The following is a 24,661-nucleotide window of genomic DNA, read 5'->3' as shown; positions in this document are numbered from 1 at the left end:
TGTCTGCGAAAGAAAATACTTATAATCTGACACCAAGTCAAGTGCTTTTTCCAGTATCTCTGAGCCCCTGTTTTTAGCTGTAAAAATGGGGATTAAAAACAATGTCCAATTATTGTGAGGATTTTGTGAATCGTTTAGTACAGAACTTGACACGTAATAAGAGATCAGTCAATGGTAGATATATAAATAGAAGTGCCCAGAGAGGTAGAGATAGTTATTTTGTGGCTGAGAGTGCGTATTACTAATAAGAGATAAGGTCTCCGAGTTCCTTTTGTGGGCGGTGTAATCACGGAACTTTCGCCCAAAAGGAAAGGCAGAACCACAGCCGGGTTTCAGGAAAAAGGAGCCTGTCACTAGACTGCAGCCAAGGTTTCGGGTACGGAGGTTTTAGGACCCTGCACCTCGCGAGCACGCGATTACCGGGGCGCGCGCGGGGCGTGAGGTGAGGGGGAGGACGCTGCTCTCGCGCCATCCTGGGGCTGCCTGGCGCCTAGCCGCATCTCGTGGGGCGGGGCCGAGCTTCCAGGCCGCAGTGCGATTGGTGGAAGAGCGCGGGAGACGCTGACGGCAGGCGCGAGGCCCCGCCCCCGGGCGGCCCCGCCTCCCGCGCGCGCGCCGGCAGGTCGGCAGCCTCGCTCTGGCTCGTGCCGCGCCCCCGCGCCGAGTCCGCGCGTCAGTCGGTCCCGAGCGCTGCTGCGGGGCCGCGGGCTGCAGCCTGCCTAGGGAGCTGAGCCAGGTAGGCGGCGGTGTCCGCGGGCGTCGTGTGAGGAGGGTCGGAGCCCGGTGACTCCGCAGCGCGATGGCTCCCATTGGCCTCAAAGCCGTGGTCGGAGAGAGTAAGTGGAGCCGGGGTCCTCCCCACAGGCTGGGGGCGCGGGTGCCGGGAGGAGTCAGGCGTGGTCCCCCCCCCGCCCCGCAGCACCCGGGCTTCTGCGGTTCCTGCTCGCCCGGGCCGGCCCGGGGCTGCTGTTAGGGAGAGTCCCCGTTATTCCGGCGCCGCCCTCCCGGGAGAGAAGTCCCCCTCGGCCTCCTCGTCTCGGCTCCCCGCCTCCGCCCACCCGTTTTCTTCTTCTCTCATCCTTTTTTCCCGTAGTCCTCCCGTTTTCGCAGTCCTCCTCCTTCCTCTCTTTACCCCATGGCTGCTCTCTTTTCCCCAACTGCCCTCCCATTCCTCTTTAGCCCATCTCCCTTCCTCCTCCTCCTCTCCTGTCCCCCAGCTCCCTTCACCTCCAGCATCCCACCTTTCCCCTCCGCACCCCAGCACCTTCCCCTGCAACCCTATTCTTCTACAGTCCCGTTTCCCTCTCCCCTTCCGCCCTCTCCCTTTCCTTGCCTTCTTCATTCTGTAAGCTCCCTGATTCCACTCCCTTTTCTGTCTCCAGTCCCTCCCTTTTTCCCACCCTCCTTCGACAATCGTGACGAGCGAAAGCCCGGCCTGCGTCCTCCTGCGCGTCCTCCTCCCTCCCGGGGAGCCCGAGCCGCTGTCCCCCGCTGCAGGGACCCATCTGGGATTTGCTCGGCGCGCGCGGACTCCGACGCGCCGCAGCCTGGGCCACCCCTGCCAGCTGGGGAGGAGAAGCCTGCTTTCCAAAGGCTTGGCTCTGCTGGGCTGAGGCCACCTCACTCCTTCCCTTTCCAGGGGCTTGGCTTCAATGGCAGGTTTTTATCAGGGTCCGAAACCCTCTTCAATCTCACAAGAGATGGGGAAAGCTTTAGCGTGCGGCGGGAGGAGCACCGCAGTATGCAGCCTCCCTGTTGCAGGGCTCAGCCCTTGCTGAGCTGTTTCAGCAGCTCAGATCACTTGCAGTAAGGAAATGGTTGTTTATGGGCTTGGATGAAAGGCACAGCATACATGGATTTTTTTAATGGATGGTGGTGAGTGTCAGCTTCAGCTGATTGAAGGCTTTGGTGGGTGATATTTGGAAAACTAAGTCCCTAGTGCTAAAACGATTGATGATAATGCAGAAAATAGTGCCTCTTTAATATTCTGGCTGTTTCTTTAACAACCCCCCACACTCCAAATGTGTAAGGATGGCACATCTTTTGCCACCTCTTTTGGGATTAAGAGAAAATTAAAAGTAGGCTTTTTCTCTGTAGGAAAGGGAAAGGAAAAAGAATAAAATGGTGGAAATTACAGTTTCCTTTCCAATGATTCTCTCCTGTTGTAGGTTTCTCCTTTTTTTGGCTATCATATGTTTGGCTGTGTAGAATGCTCCTTTTGAAAGTGCCAGTTATACCCTTTGCTTTCCCATGCAGTCAAGGTTCTGATGCACTTACTTTTTATTTTCTAGGGAGAATCAAAGTATTGAGGTCTGGAAAAACCCATAGAGATCCTTTAATGTCAATACCCTCATTTTACGGGAGTGGGGGAGGTGGGTGGAAGAGCTGAAACTAGCTAAATGACTAAACAAACAGCTAAATGACTTGCCGTGATGTCCAGTTCCTTGCAGTGTTATAAAGGAACTTTGTTCATTATTCTTTAATACTGTTTCCTTCTAATAACCTTTTAAAAAGTTATGAAATATGGACTGCAATGTTACATGTTATATCCTTTCAAAAGTCATATTTGAATACTGTATTTTTATTAATAAGACAAAAACCTTAAGTGCTATAGAAATCAAGTTTTTGCATCCTTTTTTGCCTAGACCCTTGTTCATGCAGGTGGCTCCTTGGTACCCTTTACTTTTTTTAAAAAAAGAAACTGGAATGAAAGTTTAAAAAAAAAATCAATATGGACAAAATTACTTTTCTGAAATAAAGCAAAACTATTTTTTTACAAAAATAAAACCAAACAAATAATTTTACATAAAATTGGTAACTATGTGAACAGTGTTCTATTCCTATAACAATTGAATTAGATGTAAGTTTCAGAAAAAATGTTGCCATCCTTTGCCAATAAGCAGATTAATTCTGATTCTTAATTTTAGATGAGATTTCTGGTTTTGCTTTTTTCTCTAAGAATGAAACTAAAATTCAGATTTTTTAAAAACCAGCATGTACCAATTTAAATATCCCCTTTGCAGCCATGCCTTCCCAATCTAAATTAACATCCTAGTGTCATTGTTTATTATATGTTCCCACTTTATTTTCTTCATAGCACTTATAATTATCTGCAGTGATCTTGTTCATTTTTTTGTACTTTTAAAAAAATTTTTATTTCAGCCACTTGAATGTTACTTCCATGAAAGTAAGGTCTTTATCTCACTTGTTTCCACATATCCTATGCCAAGGATAGTGGCTGGCTTATAGCTGACGGTCAATAAATATCTGTTCAATGAATGTTTTAAGGATACAATGGAGAGCAAGATAAATACAGTTTTTGGCCTCCAGTCACATCTTTTTGAGTTGAGTTTTTTCCAGTGACAGTAGCTACAGGTACAATAAAGGTAGAGGAGTTGAGTTAACTCCACCTGTCTTTCAACAAACATTTCTTCAGAGCCTGTTGGGACCTATGGATAGAGAGACAACTAAAACATGGGACCACTCTCATATTGTTGTGACAAATATAGGCAGACATTTTTGCGAATCTTTCCTAGTCACTCCCAAGTTGCCTGGATCTCTTTCTCCTTCCTAAATATACTTCTCTCTTAGGGTTTACTAAGTATATTGCACTTACTTATGTTGGTCTTGCCCAGCTAGACCATAAATTCCCTGAGCGGATTGTAGAACTTTATCTTATCATTGTCTCTCCCACGTGTGTGAAACAGTACCTGGTACTCAGTAAATGTTGAATGAATGACTAGACAGTATAGCAGTGAAGAGAATGGGCTCTGAAGTTAGACATCTGAGATAAAATTCTGACTCCGTCACTTACTATTTGTGTGACTTTGGCAAATAATGGAAGCCTTTTGTGTCTCAATTTCTTCATCTTTAAGATGGGTAGCAATAACACCTACCTTGTGGGGTTTTATGAATATTAAATGAGGTAATGCACATATACCCTTTAGCACAGTTCTTGGCACACTGTAAATTCAATAAATATCATCAAAATAAAGAGATCCTCAAAGAGGGTCAGTGAAAATGTTACGGGTTTTTCCAGAAGAGATAGATGACCACTGTCCTATGGGGCTAGGGCAATGGGTAAACTTCTTGAAGTAGGTGGAAAGTGGTAGAATCAAATTGGAGAACATATGGACAAATTTGTAATCCCAACTTCTGTTTCCACTTCTACTCGTTGTTTACTTTTGACTGATTTGTTTCTAAAAATTGTAGTTGTTTTCTGCTTTCTACCTTACAAAGGGACTATAAGAGAGTTTCATTCCCCCCATCCCCCCATTCCCCCATCTCCCCATCAACATGTTAATTGATGATGTTTCACTTCCCCTAGCTCTCCACCTCACGACCTCCAACTTTGTCTCTATAGATTTCCGTGTTCTGGACATTTATTTTTTCTTTCTTTCTTTTTTTAACAAGAAAATTCTTCACCCCTCCATCTCTCAATGCTTTCCCTGCTGTTATGAATGGAACCACATAGTATGTAGCCTTTTGTGACTGACTTCACTTCTTTCAAGGCTCAACCGTGTTGTCACATTCAGAAGTACTCCATTTTTATGGTTGAATAATACTTTGTTTATCCTTTTGTCAGAGATGGATACTTGAGTTGTTTCTACCTTTTGGTTATTATGAATAATGCTGCTGTAGACATTTGTATAAAAGCTTTTATGTTGACATATGTTTTCATTTTTCTTGGGTATATGCTTAGGAGTGGAATTGCTGGGTCATATGATAACTCTTAAGTTAATTGTTTGAGGAATTGACAGACTATTTTCCAAAGTGGCTGTACCATTTTATATTCCCACAACCAGGATATGAAGGTTCCGATTTTTCCATATCCTCGCTAATGCTTTTTATTATCTGACTTTTTATTCTAGCCATCTTAGTGGGTGTGAAGTGGTATCTCATTGTGGTTTTGTTTTAATTCATTTTTACGCATTTTTAACTAGAAACTTTGGTTAGCATACAAATAACAAGTGTATTTCAAAATATATTAAGTACATGTTAGAATATAAATTGCAAATGTAATTTAAACATATTAAATATTGTATTTTTTAATTTTTAAATTAAGGTATAATTTACCTACAGTAAAATTTATCCTTTTTAGTGAACAGTTCTTAAAATTTCAACATTACATATAGTCATGTAACCACCACCGTAAGCAAAATATATGATAGTGCTGTTACACCTCCACATTCCCTTATGCTGCCTATTTGTGGTCAATCTCTTTCCCCACCCTCAACCCCTGGCAACCACAGAACTGTTTTCTGTCTCTGTAGTTTTTTCCAGAATGTCATATAAATGGAATCATATAGAATGTAGCTTTTTGAGTATGACTTCTTTCAATTAGCATAATACATTGAGATCATCCATGTTGCATGTACGTGTATTTCCTTTTCATTGCTGAGTAGTAGTCCATTGTATAAATGTATTACAGTTTATTTATCCAAGTTTCCCAGCTGACAGAAATTTGAGTTATTTCCAATTTTGGACAATTAGATATAAACCTTGAGGAAGCAGGTGTCTTCTAGCGATAAGGCCTCCACCTACCATATGGAAGGACCCAGGTTTGATCCCTGGGGCCTCCTAGTGAAAAAGAAGAAGAGAAAGTGTACCTTTGCAGCAAGCCAGTGCCCGTGTGGCAAGCCGAGTGCCCACGTGGTAAGTTGAGTACCTGCGCGCTGAGCTGAGTACCCATGTGGCGAGTCAAGTGCCTGCGCAGTGAGCTGAGTGTCTGTGCCAGTGCCCATGCAAGTGAGTCACGCAGCAAGATGATGATGCAACAAAAGAGAGACGAAGGGGAGAGTCAAGGTGAAGCACAGCAGGGACCAGGAACTGAGATGGTACAATTGACAGGGAATTCTCTCCACATTAGAGGTCCACAGGATCAAATCCCAGTGAGTTCTAGGGGAGGAAGACAAAAAGAGAAACAGGTACAGAAGATCACACAGCAAATGGACACACAGCAAAAATAACAGGGAGGGGGAGGGGAAAATATAAACCTTCTATAAGGATTAACACACGTTTTGGGGCAAACCTATCAGTGGAATATGTAACTGCTCAGGAGTTGGCTTATTGAATCATATGAGACGTGTATATTTAACTTTATAAGAAACTGCCAACTGCTTTCTAAATTGGCTATACATTTTGCATTCCTGCCAGCAGTGCATGAGAGGTTGCATCCTTGTCAGCATTTGATATCATCAATTTTTAAAATTGTATCCATTCTTATGGATTGTAGTATATAATGGGTTTTTTTTTTAAGGAGGTACCAGAGATTGAACCTGGGACCTCATACATGGGAAACAGGCGCTTAACCACTGAACTACATCCACTCCCCTGTAATGGTTTTAACCTGCATTTCCTTAATGACAAATGATATTAAGCATTTTTTCACATTATATTTCTTCTTTGGTGAAGCATCCAAATCATCTGTATTTATTTAAATGGATTTGTTATTGAATTTTGAAAGGTCTTCATATATTCTGGGTGTCGGTCTTTTATCAGATATGTGATTTGTACATATTTTCTCACATGTGGCTTAGCTTTCCAATCTCTTAATAGTATCCTTTGAAAAGCAGAATTTCTTAATTTTGATAATGTATAAGTTATCATTATTTTTTTATGGATTGTGTTTTTGATAGCCTACCTAAAAAACTTACCCTAACCCAAGGTCACAAAGATTTCCCTGTGTTTTTTTCTAGAGGTCTTATGGTTTTAGGTTTTACATTAGTCTTTGGTCCATTTTGAGTTAAAAATTTTATATGGTATGAACCATGATTAAGGTTCTTTTTTTTTTTCCATGTTCTCCTCCCCCCCCCAAAAAAAAAGAAAAAAGAAAAGGCTGTCTTTGTTTCCAAAAACAAGAAAAACGCTATCCTTGTTTCCACTGAATCGTCTTTGTATTTTGTTGAAAATTAGTTGGCTCTTTGTGGGCTGGTCTATTTCTGGACCCTCTGATCTATATGTATGCTTTTACCAACACCCACTCTGTCTTGATTACTGTAGCTTTAAAGTAAGTCTGGGGGAAGAAGTGGATGTGGCTCAACTGATAGAGCGTCTGCCTACCATATGGAGGGTCCAGGGTTCAATCCCCAGGGCCTCTTGACCCGTGGGCAAGGAGTGCTGTGTCATGCAGGGGTGCCCCATATGCAAGGAGTGTGCCCCGCAAGGAGAGCTGACTTCATGAAAAAAGTGCAGCCCACCCAGCAGTGGTGCCGCACACACAGAGAGCTGATACAGCAAGATGATGCAACAAAAAAGAGATGCAGTTTCCTAGTGCTGCCGGATAATGCAAATGGATGCAGAAGGACACACAGTGAATGGACATAGAGAGCAGACAACAGGGGGAAAGAGGAGAAAAGAAATAAAATAAATCTTTAAAAATAAATAAATAAGTAAAGTAAGTCTGGGGAAGCAGATGTGGCTCAAGCAATTTGGCTCCCGTCTACCATATAGAAGGTCCAGGGTTTGATATCCCAGGCTTCCTTGGTGAACACAAGCTGGCCTATGTGGTGAGCTGGCCCACGTGGAGTGTTGGACCATGCAGAGAGTTGGCACAACAATATGACATAACAAAAAGAGACACAGAGGAGAGACAATAAGAGACACAGCAGACCAGGAAGCTGAGGTGGCACAAGAGAATGATTGCCTCTCTCCCACTCTGGAAGGTCCCAGGATCGGTTCCCAGAGCCACGTAATGAGAATACAAGCAGACACAGAGGAACACACAGCGAATAGACACAGAGAGCAGACAGTGGAGGGAGAGGGGAGATATAAATAAATAAACCTTAAAAAAACATAATTCTGGATAGCAGATATTGTGATTTGTTCTTTTTCAAAATTGTTTTGGTTCTTTTAGTTGATTTGCTTTGGCATGTAAATTTTAGAATTAGTACATCAATTTCTTAAAAAAATTCCTTCTGGAATTTTGATCAAAATCGATGAGTTTGGGGAGAATTGACATTTTTAGTTTACTTTTAGTATTTTAGTTTATTTACTATATTGCAATGTGAAATCATAATTCTTAGCTTCACTATAAGGGAGCAACCCTATGATAAAGACAATTGCATGTAATTTACCAAGTTCATAGGATACAAGATCAGTTTAAAAAAATCAATTGTATTTCCATATATTAGCAATGAAATTTAGAAGCTGTAATATAGAATAGTTTCCATTTCTAATAGGATAAAAATCATGAAAACAGGTATAAATCTAACAGATTAGGTGCCAAGATTTGTATGCATAAAACTATAAAACACTGATGAAAGAAATCAAAGAAGGCTTTAAAAATGGCCAGATATACCATGTTCATAGTTTGGAAGAATGCGTGTTACATTTATACCAGTGGTTTTAGAATATTCACAAGATTTTACAACCATTACTGCTATCTAATTTCAAAATATTTTAATTAATCCTTAAAGAAACCCTGTACTCATTAGTAGTCACTGCCCATTCTTCCCTTCCCATAGCTCTGACAACTGCTAATCTTTCTGGCTGTGTGGATTTACCTATTCTGGACATTTCATATAAGTGGAGTCATACAGTAAATGACCTTTTGCTGGATTCCTTCATTTAGTATTGTGTTTTTAAGGATCAACCATGTTTTAGTGTGTATGTCTTTCCTTTTTATTGATGAATAAGGTTCCACTATGTGGATATACCGTATTTCGTATATCCAGTCACTGGTAGATGGATATTTGGGTTGTTTCCACTTTTTGCTCTTGTGAATAATGCTGCTATGAATGTTTGTGTACAAGTTTTTGTGTGAATATGTGTTTTCAGTTCTCTTGGCTATATATGTAGGATTGGAACTGCTGAGTCATATGGTAACGTTTTTTAAACTTTTTGAGGTACTTTGAGATTGTTTTCCAAAGTGGCTGCACCATTTCACATTCCTACCAATAAACAATAAGGATTCTAGTTTATCCATATGCTGGCTAACCCTCGTTATTATTCATTTGTTTTTATTCTAACCATCTTAGTGAGTATGAAGTATTATCTCATTGTGGTTTTGATTTGTATTTCCCTGATGACTCATGATTATGAGCATCTTTTCATATACTTATTGGCCATTGGATATCTTTGTTGCAATGTATATTCAGATCACTAGCCCATTTTTAAATTGGCTTATTCATGTTAACATTTTAAATCTATAATTCTCACTTGAAATTATTATTTTTACTCTTTCTTTTAAACATTAAAGTGGAAAGCATAAATGACTGATAAGTATGTACTTAAATCTGAAAAGTTCATGTATTTAATCTGTCTTTTTTCCTGTGTATTTTTGGTTAAAAACTTTTTCTTGTAATCCAATTTTATATCTGATTAGATATTTCCTTTAAAATTTTAAAATTACTATTGTTGTACTGTTTCATTGTATCTTAATTCCCAGGTTATTAATTAAAAGTATCCTTTTTTTTTCTCTCTCCCCTTCCACCCACCCACCCACCCTGGTTGTCTGTCCTCTGTGTCTATTTGCTGCGCCATCTTCTTTGTCTGCTTCTGTTGTTGTCAGTGGCATGGGAATCTGTGTTTCTTTTTGTTGTGTCATCTTGTTGTGTCAGCTCTCCGTGTGTGCAGCACCATTCCTGGGCAGGCTGCACTTTGTTTCACGTTGGGCGGCTCTCCTTATGGGGCGCACTCCTTACGCATGAGGCTCCCCTACACAGGGGCACCCCTGCGTGGCAGGGCACTTCTTGCACGCATCAGCACTGCGCATGGGCCAGCTCCACATGGGTCAAGGAGGCCCGGGGTTTGAATCAAGGACCTCCTGTGTGGTAGACAGACACCCTAACCACTGGGCCAAGTCCGCCACCGTAAAGTATCCATTTTTTGAACCTCACTTTTTTAGAGGATTCTAATATAGCTTGTTCATCTTCAGAACCTCCTCATCCTTCAAGGCCTGTGCCATAGTGTTTTTGTCTAATAAGGAAAACAATTACAGTGCAAATAATTCCCTAAGAAATTGTAACTGTTTTGTGTGATCTATGTATCTTAAAAAAAAAAGATAAAAAGAAAAAAAAAGAAACCATAACTGAGAACCATTCTCATTTCTAGACTAGTTTATTCCCTCTTACACATGCCCTTTTTAAGAGTTTATGCCTTAGATTTCTGTATTTGTAATACATGAAAGAAAAACTCACCCTTCTTTTGAATCAGCTCCCAGAAATTTTCTTAATGGATGTTTTATATGCCAAAGAGGTAGTTACAAACTCTTGAGGAAGTAGCTTACTCTAGGTTAAAATTCCAATAATTCTGATAATATGAGAATGACTTATTTCCCTAAACTCTCTCATAGTTGCATAGAGCAAGTGTGACATGGACAGGTCACTCGTAAAATTGTATTTACTTTTTAAGTGAAATAAATGTTCATACTTGCTCATGCTCCTCCCTGGAGACAGAGGCTGTGTACTTAAGGTTGAGTGACTCTGTCTCAATGTAAATGTTTTAGGCTGGTACTGAAACTTCCTTAGTGGAATGTATTTTATTTTATATAATTTATTTATTTAATCCCCCCCCCCCACCGGTTGTCTGTTCTCTGTGTCTGTTTTGCTGCATCTTGTTTCTTTGTCCGCTTCTGTCGTCGTCATCAGTCGTCATCAGCTGCATGGGTAGTGTGGGCGGCGCCATTCCTGGGAAGGCTGCACTTTCTTTTGCGCTGGGCAGCTCTCCTTACGGGGCGCACTCCTTGCGCGTGGGGCTCCCCTACGTGAGGGACACCCCTGCGTGGCAGGGCACTCCTTGCACGCACCAGCACTGTGCATGGGCCAGCTCCACACAGGTCAAGGAGGCCCCGGGGTTTGAAGCGCGGACCTCCCATGTGGTAGACGGATGCCCTAACCACTGGGCCAAGTCCGTTTCCCAGTGGGATGTATTTTAAATGAAGGGAGAGTTCAGGATGAAGGTAAGTGTGTACTAACTGGATTAATAGCCTACTTTTGAAGTCACCTCTTTTTTTTTTTTAACTTTAAAATAATTATTATTGAGATATAATTCATGTAACATAAATTTCATCATTTCTTTTTTTTTTAACTTCATTATTTAAAAGTACAACATTGTGCAGCCCTCCCCACCATCTAATTTCCATCACCCCATTAAGAAGCTTTGGGGGAGCTGATGTGGCTCAAGCAGTTGAGTGCCCGCCTCCCACATAGGATGTCCTGGGTTTGGTTCTGGTGCCTCCTGAAAAACACAACAACAACAAACGAAACAGATGATAAAACTAACTCGGGGAAGCCAGTGTGGCTTAGTGGTTGAGTGCTGTTTTCCCACATACGAAGTCCTGGGTTCAATCTCCGGCACCTGGTACCTCAAAAGAAAAAACAAAACAACTCTGTACCTGCTAGTAGTCACCCCCAATTCTCCTCTCCCCCCATTCCTCAGTAACCACCAATCTACTTTCTGTCTCTGTGGCTTTGCCTACTCTTGACTTTTCATATAAGTGGAATCGTAGACTATGTGGCCTTTTGTGTCTGGCTTCTTTCACTTTAGCATAATGTCTTCAAGGCTCATCCACGCTGTAGCACGCATCACTATTCTATTCCCCTTTATGGCTGAAAAATATTCCATTGTATGGTTATAGTACATTTGGTTCTCCATTTTCATTTGGTAGATGTTTGGGTTGTTTCTACTTTTTGGCTATTATGAATAATACTTCTCTGAGCATCCATGTACAAGTTTTAGTGTAAATGTGTTTTGGGTCCTCTTGAGTATATACCTAGGAATGGAGTTTCTGGTCATATGGTAACTTTTTAAGGTACTGCCTACCTAAAGTTACCTCTTTTTGAAAGTCAGTTTGTTTTTATTTAGGATCAAACAGGATTTGAAGTATATTTAATTCTTAGGTGGCAGGAAACTGCATATTTTATTGTCTGTTGTTGGCAGAGTTGTGACTTGCCCCCTGTCGCCCATGAGTCAGGAATAGAACACAGAGTGCCTGACTTGTCTGCCACATGGATCTGAAAATTCTTAGAATAATTTAGGCAAAAAAATCTTTTCAACTATCAGAAACTCATCATCAGAGGTTAAGAGTACAGGGTCTGGAGCCTGTGAGCCAGAGCCCAAATCCCAAGAAGGCGAGGGTTGGGATTCAGCTGATAGACTCTATCTAGACCACCAGGTGCATCATTTCTTATTAGCTGTGGGACCCAGAGCAAGTCACCTGCCTCTGCACCTCAGTGTTCTCATCTGAAAAGTGCAGGTAGTACGAGTCCTCTCTCATGAGTTATTGTGAGCACTGAACAGGTTAACATGTACAAAGCACGCATTAAGCACTATACTAGTATTAACTATTAAAATTATTACAACTGTGTGACCTTGAAGAATTATCCTAATCCCTTTAAACCTCCTTACAGTTTCCTCAGCTGTAAAATGAGGCTAATGATAGTAACTTAGAGGATTGTCGTAAGGATTGAATTACTCACCCCATGTGACATGCCTGCAACAGCGCCTGACACATGGTAAGTGCTCTATAAATTTAGTGTTTATTGTCACAGTTTCATTCAAAGCAGAGCAATCATTTTTAAATTTATTTTGGAAGTTCAACCAATTGATCATAATCTGTAACTCCATAAATATATTGAAATCCCTTCATAAGAGTCTGAATTGACTTGGAAAGTACAAATTTTAATAGCTTTTTCTGTCAGGATATTTATTTGGAGGGAGGAGAGAATTGATAGAAAGAGGGGTCTCTGCCTCCTGTCTGCTGTCCCACACTTCTGATGACTTCTACTTTCCACCTGTAGTTTAGCTGGAGAACAGCTAAGTAAATGAACTCACCTCTCACGAGGCACTGAGGAAACTCCTCAGTCCAGCAGTCTGCTCCTTTTGTGTTTTTCCCCAGAGCTCAGGAATTGATGGTCTTCTCTCTACCTACTTTTCCAGTCAGTTTACAGGAGGCATCAGGGTGTAAGATGACTGTTCTACTGAAAAGAGCTTGGCCTTTTTGGAGCCAGGGAAACCCGGGTTTGAGTTCTAACCTTACCACTTATTTGTGTTAAGTGGCTTAATGTGTCTATACCTCTTTTTCCTTGTCTATAAAATGTGGATAACTAGATCTCCTTAGCACATTTAGGATTAGAAATAACATACATAGAGCTTCTTTACAATACCTGGCGCATCACAGGTTCTCAATAAATGGTTGTTATTGTAACCATGACTGCAGCGTGGCCTAAGGTGGAGAGCTCTTAGCCTGAAGCAGAAATGCATTCACTGTTTTTTTTTCTTAATAAATATTTTATTTTGCAAAAGCTTTTTTTAAAATTACAAAAGTAGAGCTCATTGAAAAAAATGCAAAAAATAAATGTAGAAATGTGAAAGATGAAAGTCTTTAATTGTCATCTTTACTTTTCTTACTGCCTCTGAGCCAAGTTCTAGATCTCCTGTTCATCTTCCGTGGTTCGCAGCCTCTGGAATGGCCTTCTGGTTCACACCCCATGTAGTCCTCCCACCTGGTATCAGGGCGATCTGTGTGACAGTAGAATATGGCAGAAGTGAGAATATATCACTTCAGAATTAGAGTATAAAAGTCCATGGGTTTCATCCTGGGTGCTCTTGCTCTGCCCTCTCTGGGGGAAGCAGGTTGCCGTTTTGTGAATAGCCTAAGGGAGAGGCCTATGTGGCAACAGCCCTTAAGAAAACAGGCTTGCTGACTACCAGGAGAGTGAGATTAGAAATGAATTTTTCGGTATCAGTTGATTCTTTGAGGTAGCTGCATCCCAGGCCAGTGGCTCATGAGAGACCCTGAGCCAGACCCACCAGCTAAGATGCTTCCTGATTCCTGATCTTCAGAATCTTTGGAGATAATAAATGTTATTTTAGGTTGCTGAGTTTTGGGGTAATTTGTTATGCAGCAATAGATAACTAATGTATGTCCTTTGTCTATTTTTCTATTGAGTTATTTTTCTTTTTATGTATTCAAAGAAGCTCTTGATTGATTGACAAAGTGATAGATAAAAGATATTGGCCCTTTGTTATATGTTGCAGATATTCAAGTTTATTTGTTTTTAAACTTATTTTTTGATGTCTTTATTGTATAGAAGTACTCATATCTATGTCTTTTCCTTTATGATTTGATCATGTTTAGAAAGTCCAATATTATTAAAAAGTACCTGGTATTGTTTACTACCTTTATGATTTTATATTCTTTCTTTAATACATCTGTAATTTAATTTTCTGAAGGTGTGAAGTAGGGAAATAAGTTTATTTTATCCTCAAAATGTAGACAATTGATCAAATATATGTTGAATTTTCTTTCCTCACTAATTTAATTGCCAACTCTATCAAATAAAAAACTCTCGTATACTGTAGATCTTTTTTTCTGAACTTCTTGTTTTGTTTTGTTTTTTTAAAGATTTATTTTATTTAATTTATTTCTCTCCCCTTCCTCCCACCCCGTTGTCTGCTCTCTGTGTCCATTCACTGTGTGTTCTTCTGTGTCCACTTGCATTCTTGTCAGACAGCACTGGAAAGCTTTTTGTTGCATCATCTTGCTGCGTCAGCTCTCCTTGTGTGCGGTGCCACTCCTGGCGGGCTGCGCTTTTTAAGTGTGGGGTGGCTCTCCTTGTGGGGAGTACTCCTCGTGCACGGGGCACCCCTACACTAGGGACACCCCTGCGTGGCATGGTACTTGTGCGGGGCAGCACCGCGTGTGGGCCAGCTCACCACACGGGTCAGGAGGCCCTGGACCTTCTATATGGTAGGTGGACGCTCTATCAGTTGAGCCACAACCGCTTCCCTCCTTCTTGTTCTATTTCATTAATCTTTTTTTTTATTAATCTTAATATGAAAGTACTATTGTGTGTTGATACCCATAACTTTTTAGTATGTTTTAGTATGTTTTAACTTTCTTGGCTCTTCTTAGACTTTCCAGATGACTCTTGAGACTGTTATAGGAATGATGTTAAATTTATGTTTATTTTTAAAAATTTAATATTTTTGCAAATTGATTTCCATAATATACCTCTCCACTTGTTAAGGTCTTTTTAAAAATTCCCAAAAACTACCCTATTATTAATACCTTGCGTTGGTGTACAATATTTGTTACAATTGATAAAAGCACATTTTTATAATTATACTCTTAGAGTTCGTGGTTTAACTTGGTGTTCACTGTTTGTGTTATGCAGTACCATGGGTTTATTAAAATTTTTCACTCTAGTACTATATATACAACCTAAAATTTCCACTTTTACCCTCATTAAAATATATAATTCAGTGCTGTTAGTTACATTCCCAAGGTTGTGCTACTATCATCACCACCATTCATTACCAAAACTTTTCCATCATCCCAAATAGAAACTGTACATTTTAAGCCTTAACTTTTTATATTAAGGTTTTTTTTCTGTCTTTCATGTAAGTCTAGCTAATTTTCTTTTAGGCTTATTCCTGTACATTTTAAAGTCTGTTGATACTGTGAATAGAATCTTCCTTTTTTTTCTATTTTTCTATTTTATAATTGATTATTGATGCTCCAGAGAAAATCTTACTAGTTTTCATATATGTATTTTGTATCCTGTACTTATCCTATCATTACTCACATTTTTTCAGCTGATTTTATTGTTTCTGGGTAAAAAAGCATTTTTTGAAAATAATAGTAATGAGGATGACAAAGTAAAAGTAATAGTATAGGAACTATGACCACATGTAACAGGGAGGCCTGGTGTTGAACTGGGGAGGTTAGAGGGGGTTTCTCTAAGTATGTGACATTTAAATTACTTCCTTTTATTTCCAACTTAGAGGTTTTTTTTTTTTGTTTTTTTTTTGGGGGGGAGTACTAGGGACTCGAACTTGAACCCAGGACTTCATATGTGGGAAGCAGGTACTCAACTACTGAGCCACATTGGCTCCCTCCAGTTGGTTTGTTTTGCTTGTTTGTTTTTTGGGGGGAACTGAATCTGGGACTCTCCATGTGGGAAGCAGGTGCTGAACCACTTGCGCCACATCCACTCCCCTGTTTTGTTTTTTAATATCAGTATTAACTACCTTTTTAGTCTCTATTGAAATGATCATATAGCTTTCCTTAATGTAATATTACTAATTAATTTTCATATTGAACCATCATTACATTTCTGAAATAAATTCTGGTTGTCATGTATTATTATTATGTGTTATTCAGTTTTACTTATAATTTCTGTATCTCTTCTTTAATTAATGTTCATGACTTGTTTCTGTTCTTGTCTGAAATACTTTTCCTTCAGATATCTGCATACAGTTCCCTTGATTCCTTTAGGTCTTTGGTGAAATGGTACCTTACCAGTGAAATCTGTCTTTAACTTCTTTATATAAAATGGAAACTTTCCCCCAGAAATTCCTATCCCCCTTACCATGCTTAGTTGTTGCTTGTCACATTCTAGCATTTCATATGTACTGGATTATTTGTTTGGCTGTTTATCCCCGCCTCCTCCAGCCAGATAAAAGTTCCATGAGAGCAAAGGCTTTGTTTTGTTCCTTGCTGTATCCCTAGCACCTAGAACAGTGCCTGGGACATAGTGGGCCCTCAGTAAATATTTTGAATCAACAATTGGATGCAGGGAAACGGACTTTGGCCCAGTGGTTAGGGCGTCCGTCTACCACATGGGAGGTCTGCGGTTCAAGCCCTTGGCCTCCTTGACCCGTGTGGAGCTGGCCCATGCGCAGTGCTGATGCGCGCAAGGAGTGCCCTGCCACATAGGGGTGTCCCCCGCGTAGGGGAGCCCCATGCGCAAGGAGTGCACCCCTAAGGAGAGCCGCCCAGCACGAAGGAGGGAGCAGCCTGCCTAGGAATCGCGCCGCCCGCACTTCCCGTGCCGCTGACGACAACAGAAGCGGACAAAGAAACAAGATGCAGCAAAAAGACACAGAGAACAGACAACCGGGGGAGGGGAGGGGAATTAAATAAATAAATAAATCTTTAAAAAAACAAAACAAAACAAAAAAAACAATTGGATGCAGTATTATTTAGTTCTCTTTTTAAATCTTTTTCAGATCTTCTGCATCAGAATTTCTCTCCCATTAAGTGAATTGGATAGTTTCCCTTGATAGCCTTTTAAATTTATTTGATTACTATTTATTTGGGCTTCCTACTTCTTGAGTCAGTTTTGGCAATTTTTATTTCCTTATGAAATGGGGCTTTCAATTACAGATTTTTTTCTTTGAGGTACTGAAGATTGAAACTGGGACCTCATACATGGGAAGCAGGCACGCAACTACTGAGCTATACCCATACCCCTAAATTTTTAATTAAAGTATTATGTACCTTCCTATTAAAAGAACAAGAAGGGTTGATTACATTACATTGTTCTTGAGGATCCAAATTTTTTTTTTTTTAAGATTTATTTTATTTATTTCTCTCCCCTTCCCCCACCCCACCCCATTGCTAGCTCTCTTGTATCCATTTGCTGTGTGTTCTTCTGTGTCTACTTGTTTTCTCATCAGGCGACACTGGGCATCTGTGTCTCTTTTTGTTGCGTCATCTTGCTGCATCAGTTCTTCGTGTGTGTAGCACCACTCCTGGGTGGGCTACGGTTTCATGCAGGGGTGCGCTCTCCTTGCACAGGGGCCACTCCTTGCGTGTGGGGCACCCTTACGTGGGGGCATCCCTGCATGGGCCAGCACTCCTTGTGCATAGTAGCACTGTGTGTGGGCCACCTCACCACATGAGCCAGGAGGCCCTGGGTATCAAACTCTTGGACATCCTCTATGGTAGATGGACACTATCTGTTTAGCCACATCTGCTTCCCTCTTACAGCTTCTTTTACTCCGTCTTCTGAATTGGTGTAGCCCCGAGAGCAAGGAGAGACGTCTTCTCCCTGATTTCTGGACAGGTCAGTATTGTTAGTACTAGTTGCTAGGGATTTGAGGAAAATGAAACACTGGAGTTGAGCAAAAATATCCCTCAGCTCTGTGTTAATTTCACACTACAAGCTTTAAACAATAGACTACTGTGAGGCAAGCTCCTTAAAAGTTACTGAGCCTACAAACTTCATCATGTTTTGGGTAAAAGCTCTTCTGGATTTGAAGATAAGGCAACCAAGTGGCTACTGAGAGAGATTTCCAGTTTGTTTTCCCTTAAGTAATCTTAGGGTGGATTACCTTTTTTTTTTTTTTTTTTTTAGGATTTATTTATTTTTTATTTATTTCTCTCCCCACCCCCCCACCCCCGCTCCAGTTGTCTGTTCTCTGCGTCTATTTGCTGTGTGTTCTTTGTCTGCTTCTATTGTTGTCAGCGGCACGGGAATCTGTGTTTCTTTTTGTTGCATCATCTTGTTGTGTCAGCTCTCCGTGTGTGCAGTGCCATTCCTGGGCAGCTGCACTTTCTTTCGCGCTGGGCGGCTCTCCTTACGGGGCGCACTCCTTGTGTGTGGGGCTCCCCTATGCGGGGACACCCCTGCATGGCAGGGTACTCCTTGCATGCGTCAGCACTGCACGTGGGCCTGCTCCACATGGGTCAAGGAGGCCCAGGACCTCCCATGTGGTAGACGGACGCTCTAACCACTGGGCCAAGTCTGCTTCCCAGGGTGGATTACCTTAAACTTTACTGTTCTGATTGTGTAATGGTTTTCTCTCTTTTTTTCTATTAATATTTAACCTTTAACAACTTTGAAATTAAATTTGGACTAATATGATTTTTCAGGCTTTAACTAAGACTTTATTATCTGATCAGTTTCTCATAGAATAGTAGTACTCATTCTTTTCCTACCTTCAACCTCTTATTAAGAAAATTTTCTAAAATACTGAAAAGTTGGTTAAAAGATGAGTGTAATGATCACCCACCTACCCTCTAACCTAGAGTTAATAATTGTTAACCTCTTGCCATATTTGTTTTTGTCTCTCTATATAAAAATCCTTTTAGTATTTGAAGTAATGATCATGACCCTTTTCTCCTAAATTCTTCAGCATGTGTTCCCTAAGAATAAAGTTATTTTCCTACATATCATCTTTGTATTTAGATTTTCCTCACACTACCTAGTGTCTCGTATATCATTTTTTAAAAAAACAGAATTTAAATAAGGTTCATGCATCTCATTGGTTATGTTTCTTTAGCCTCCTTTAATCTTCCCACTTTAAAAAAATTTGACATTGACTTTTTTTTAAGATTTATTTTTTATTTATTTCTTCCCCTTCCAACTCCCCCCACCCTGTCTGCTCTCTATGTCCCTTCACTGTGTGTTCTTTTGTGTCCACTTGCATTCTTGTGAGTTGCACCAGGAATCTGTGTCTCTTTTTGTTGCGTCATCTTGCTGCATCAGCTCTGTGTGTGTGGCGCTATTCCTGGGCAGGCTGCACTTTTTTTGTGTGGGGCGCTCTGCTTATGGGGCACACTCCTTGCGCTTGGGGCTCCCCTATGTGGGGGACACCTCTGCTGATGCCTTGCGCGCATCAGCACTGTGCGTGGGTCAGCTCACCACACAGGTCAGGAGGCCCTGGGTTTAAATGCTGGACCTCCCCCATGTGGTAGGCGGGTGCTCTATCAGTTGAGCCAAATCCGCTTCCCGACATTGACTTTTTGACGAGTCCAGAACAGTTGTCTTGAATGTACTACATTGTAGACTTGTTCGTTTTCTTGTGATGTCTTTTAAAGTACTTTTCTATTCCCTGTTTTTCCGGTAAACTGAAAGTTAAGTCGTTCTTGAAGTTTGGTTAGATTCAGGTTAAGTATTTTTGGCAAGAATACTTCATAGCTGATGTTGCATATTTAATATTACTTCACATTAGGAGGCACATTGTGTCAGATTGTCGCATTATTAGTGATGCTGTTTGGTAACTTGGGTTAAGGAGGTGACCATGATGTACTGGATGGAGTAACATCCTTCTAATACTATGTGGATATTTTGTAATCCAACAACTTTTTTTTTCCAATGAATTTTTTTTTTTTTGACCCCTTGCTCCCTGCAGATGGCTCCTTCATCTGTTTGCTCATTGTTTTTGCTCAGTGTCTGCTCACTCTTTGTCTTATTTAGGAGGTATCAGGAACCAAACCCAGGACCTCCCATGTGGAAGGTGGGGCCTAAGCACTTGAGCCACATCCACTTCCAAACAGCTTTTTATCTAATGACTTTAGCAACCATTGATGACCTTTGCCTGAATTACATTGGGGGTTAAAAATGGTGATTTTTCTAATTCTGTCATTCCTTCTACATTTATTGATGGCATTCTTCTGCAAAGAAGACTATTCTTTTCTCCCACCTCTCTTTTTAAATAATCATAATAGAGTTAGACTCATGGATTTTTATTAATACAGTGTTTTGTAATTTTTCTTTTTGATTTCAACACATCTGGACCAGTGGGAGACCCTTCAAGCTGGCCCCTGTGTGGCAGTATTCGTTCTTGAATAGTGCTGGGTACTAATTACCTGTGTATTTTATTAAGGAATAATTTCTTCCTTTAAGGGGCAGAGTGATTAAACCAGGTTAATGAACTCTGCAACTACTTTCTATTGTCATTGGAAAAAAGGACTATGTGTAATTACTTTATGCCCAAAGAAGTCCATAAAAATTTTATTAAGTAGTAATTAAAAGTCTTAAAAAATTGTATGTTCTTGTGAAAAGGCTGTGGTTTCAATACCCACTGCCTTATCTCTGGGAATCAGTCTTTAAATAATACATATAAATTCTTCTGGCTTTTTATTTTTCCATTCTTTAAAAAATTTTATGTATGAATTGCATTATAGATACAGAAGAATATATAAAACATATATACAATTATAGAATAAAGATACCTGTCTGCCAAAGGGGTGCCGATACAGACTATCAGAAATCTGTTGGCTTTTATAAAGGGTATTTATCTGGGGTAAAAGCGTACAGTTACAAGACCCTTAAGAGTTCAACTCAAGATTGTTTTTTCACCAAAGTCATTTGCCACCAGCTGAAGCAAGATGGTCACTGATCTCTGCAAGTTTCCGCCTTCCGCTCTGGGCTTCCTTTCTCTCAGCTGCAGGCTGGCATAGGGCTTCTCTCTCAGAGCTTCCTCTCTCCTGGCATAGGGCTCGTTTCTTTCCAGGCCTTCTTCTTTTTTTTTTTTTTAAAGATTTATTTTTTATTTCTCTACCCTTCCCCCTCACCTGCCCCCCCACCCCGGTTGTCTGCTCTCTGTGTCTATTTGCTGCATCATCTTCTTTGTCTGCTTCTGTTGTTGTCAGTGGCATGGGAATCTGTGTTTCTTTTCGTTGGGTCTTGTTGTGTCAGCTCTTCATGTGTGCGGCACCATTCCTGGGCAGGCTGTACTTACTTTTGCGCTGGGCGGCTCTCCTTACGGGGCGCACTCCTTGCGCGTGGGGCTCCCCTACGCGGGGGACACCCCTGCGTGGCAGGGCACTCCTTGCGCATCAGCACTGCTTGTGGGCCAGCTCCACACGGGTCAAGGAGGCCCGGGGTTTGAATCGGACCTCCCATGTGGTAGGCGGACGCCTTAACCACTGGGCCATGTCAGCTTCCCTTCAGGCCTTCTTAATCAGTCTTGGCTCTCTTCCCAAAGCCAGCAGCAGACTGTCAGGTGAATGATTCATCTTGCCCCAGGGCCCCAGGATAAAAATGACAGAGCTTCAACCTGAGTCATGCCTTACTTACCCTAATCTTAACAGGTAATTTAATCAAGGGGCCCTCACCTGAATCCAATATTATCAAAGGGTTTCACACTGAGAAGAATAGATTGGTTTTCAAACATAATCTTTCTCTTTTGGGGATTCATAGAAATGATAACCTTCAAGTGAATATAATATTACTAGTACTTTGGAAACATTGTGTGTCCTTTCCTGAGGAGTAACTACCATCCCAGTTTTTAAATTAATCTTCCTTTGATTTTTTAAATAGTTTACCACTTATGTTAGAAACCCTAAATATTGAATAGCAAGCACAAAACTAGCTGTATAAGGAGAGGGAAATATAGCCACTGTTAAATGAAGGCTTTTAGGAGGAGATCAATTGAATTGGTCAGTTCTAGGTCATAGTCTGATTTCAGCTTCTTGAGAGCTCTCAAGAGCTCCTTCTGAGGACGTCAGTGTGCAAGGTCATGAGTTGGTCATGGGAAACTTAGGCTTTGTCACAGTTGTGGTGTCTGGCAGGGCTTAGGGTTGGCCAGGTACTAAATATCTTTTTAAGAATATGGTTGAGAGAATAGTTTGGTCAGTCTTTTCTGCTTCTAATCTCACCATAACCTACTTGCAGCTCTTAGGAGTAAGTCAAAGCAGAATACTTCTGTGGGGTGACATAAAGAATTTCAGTTGATCCTGACAGCAAGTAACTTCTTTAGCACCTGATCAAGGAAAGCCAAGAATCTGGACCAGGCTTACCTAGACATTTTATTCTCAGGTTAAAAGATGGTACAGTGAGATGAGGATTGTGGTATTGATAGCACTTGCTGTGTCTTTCTCTTAAGTCACATTGCTAGATTTCTGCTTCTGGCCAAAAGGCTGTAAGAGGGACCGGATTTACCTTCTCACCTGAAATAATTAAAAAACCAGAAAAAAATGTATGGAACAACAGTTTCCAAGACATTGACCATTAAGCAACAGGGGCAGTGAATTCTTGAGAGATGAGAAACAACTGAGGTGAACCCTGTGATTGTCCCAGTTTACTGGCTGGAGAAAATTTCTAGGTCATGGCATGGGGCAGGGCAGGGGCGGGTAGGGGTTAATTTCTTTGGTTGCTCAAGCAAATACTGTGCAATGGGCTGGCTTAATCAATGGACATTTACTAGCCCATGGTTTTGAGGCTGGGAAAAAGTTCAAATCAAAGAAAGAATCATCAAAGTGATTCTTTCTTCCTGAAGACTGGCATTTTGGGGCTGGCTGCCTGCGATCCCTGGTCCTAGGCTCCTCTGTCATGTAGCAATGCACATGACAGCCTCTCCAGGCTTCTTTCTTTTCCGGGTTTCACTGACCTTCAGCTTCTTGCTTTCTGTGACCTTTCTGCCCCTGTCTGAATTTCATTCTGTGTTTATAAATGACTCCAGTAATAGGAGTAAGACCCATCCTGATTGAGGTGGGCCATACCTTAACTGAAGTAATGTCATCAAAAGGTCTGACTTACAATGGGTTCACTTCCTCAGAAAAGGATTGACTTTAAGAACATGTATTTGTGGGGTACATATAGCTCCAAACCACCGCACTCTACCCTCCGGACCCCAAAGAGAATGTTCTTTCCACATGCAAAATACATTCATTCCATCACAATACCATAAAAGCCTTAAGTCATTTCAGTAACAATGATAAGAACAAAGTCTTATCACAATCAGTTGTGAGGGAAGCAGATGTGGCTCAGGTGATAAGGCCTCCACCTACCATATGGGAGGACATGGGTTTGATCCCTGGGTCCTCCTAGTGAAAAAGAAAAAGAGAAAGTATGCCTGCAGGGCCAGCTAGTGCCTGTGTGGCAAGCCGAGTGCCCGCACAAGTGCCCATGTGGCAAACCGAGTTCCCACGTGAGTGCCCACGTGGTGAGCTGAGTGCCCACGCAGCAAGCCAAGTTCCCATACAGCAAGCTGAGTGCCCGCACGGTGAGCCAGTGCCCACACAAGTGAGTCACACAGCAAGATGATGGTGCAACAAAAGAGAGATGAAGGGGAGAGTCAAGGTGAAGCGCAGCAGAGACCAGGAACTGAGGTGGCACAATTGACAGGGAACCTCTCTCCACATCAGAGGTCCCCAGGATCGAATCCCGGTGAATCCTAGAGGAGAAAGACTAGAAGAGAACACACAAAAAAGAAATAGATAGAGAAGATCACACAGTGAACAACAGACAGCAAAAGCAGCAGGGCAGCGGAGGGAATCAATCAGTCAATCAGTTGTGAGTGTGATCTGTCCTGGGTCTGTTCCCCTTGGGTCTGTGGACCTGTGAAATCTAGAAAAAAGTAATCTGCTTCTAATATATAAAGAAGGGCAAGACGTAGGATAGATATTGTCATTCAAATAGGGAGAAATTGGAAGGAAAACAGGGGCCACAGGCCCTAAACAATTCTGAAACTCATCAGGGCAAACTCTTAGTAGATTTCAAGGTCTGAAAATTGTCTATGGATTGATGTTCTGTCATCTGGGTCTGATTGACTAGCAGCCCCATACTTCCCAAGTGCTTGTGCAGCATCCATGCTCTCTCTAAACATTGGGATGAAAGCCCCAACCTCTCCAAGCATCAGGATGGCGGCCAGGCTCTACACAAATGCCAGGAGATAGGCCCCACCTCCTCTGAGCATTGGGTGGCAGCAGGATCTCCATGAATGCTGGGACACAGGCCTCACCGTCTCCGAGCATTGGGGTGGCAGTCCCTGTTCAGGCAGTCCCTGAACAATGTGGTGGAAGGGCTGCCCCTTCCAAATGCTGGGACACACCTGCCCTTTCCACACACATAGGTGGGCGTGCTCTCTAGGTCCAAGGATATATTTTCAGTCCAGACCTTAGCTTCCATGGTTCTGCCTTGGAAGTCATTCTTCTTTATTTCATCCCTTCTCTGTCTCTTTTAGTCCAGGCTGGCAGTGGTTCTGTTCATACAAATATCATAAAAAACTTGTTGGCTTTACATGTAGTTCATGGGTGTCTATACCATCAAACAAAAGAACTTACCATATATTCTTCCTAGATAACTGCATTTCTAATGCTAACTTCCCCTGCAATGGCTGACTAGTTCCACGTTCAGTTAAACCCTTACTTGGAGCCATATTCTCTGGGACTTGCTTTCCTGAAGCTCAGAGAGAGCCTCTT

General features: G+C 41.4%; 1 protein-coding gene across 8 annotated transcripts in view; it reads left to right on the top strand.

The window, feature by feature from the left end:
* The first annotated feature begins 504 nt into the window (after positions 1-504).
* Positions 505-24,661, top strand: part of STXBP1 (syntaxin binding protein 1) — a 79,460-nt gene continuing 55,303 nt past the window's right edge. For 2 of the 8 annotated variants that reach the window (XM_058302875.2, XM_071216980.1), the window contains exon 1: positions 887-1,875. In XM_058302875.2, coding sequence (XP_058158858.1) covers positions 1,866-1,875 — 10 coding nt within the window. In that variant the 5' untranslated portion in view covers positions 887-1,865. Of the gene's footprint in view, positions 837-886; positions 1,876-17,719; positions 17,796-24,661 lie in introns of those variants that run through there. The other 6 variants (XM_071216984.1, XM_071216982.1, XM_004479771.5 and 3 more) reach the window with 6 other exon arrangements.

Source organism: Dasypus novemcinctus, chromosome 8 (assembly GCF_030445035.2).
Source record: "Dasypus novemcinctus isolate mDasNov1 chromosome 8, mDasNov1.1.hap2, whole genome shotgun sequence".
NCBI lineage: Eukaryota > Metazoa > Chordata > Mammalia > Cingulata > Dasypodidae > Dasypus > Dasypus novemcinctus.
Note: the sequence above shows the minus strand (reverse complement) of the source record. Positions and strands in the feature narration are given on the sequence as shown.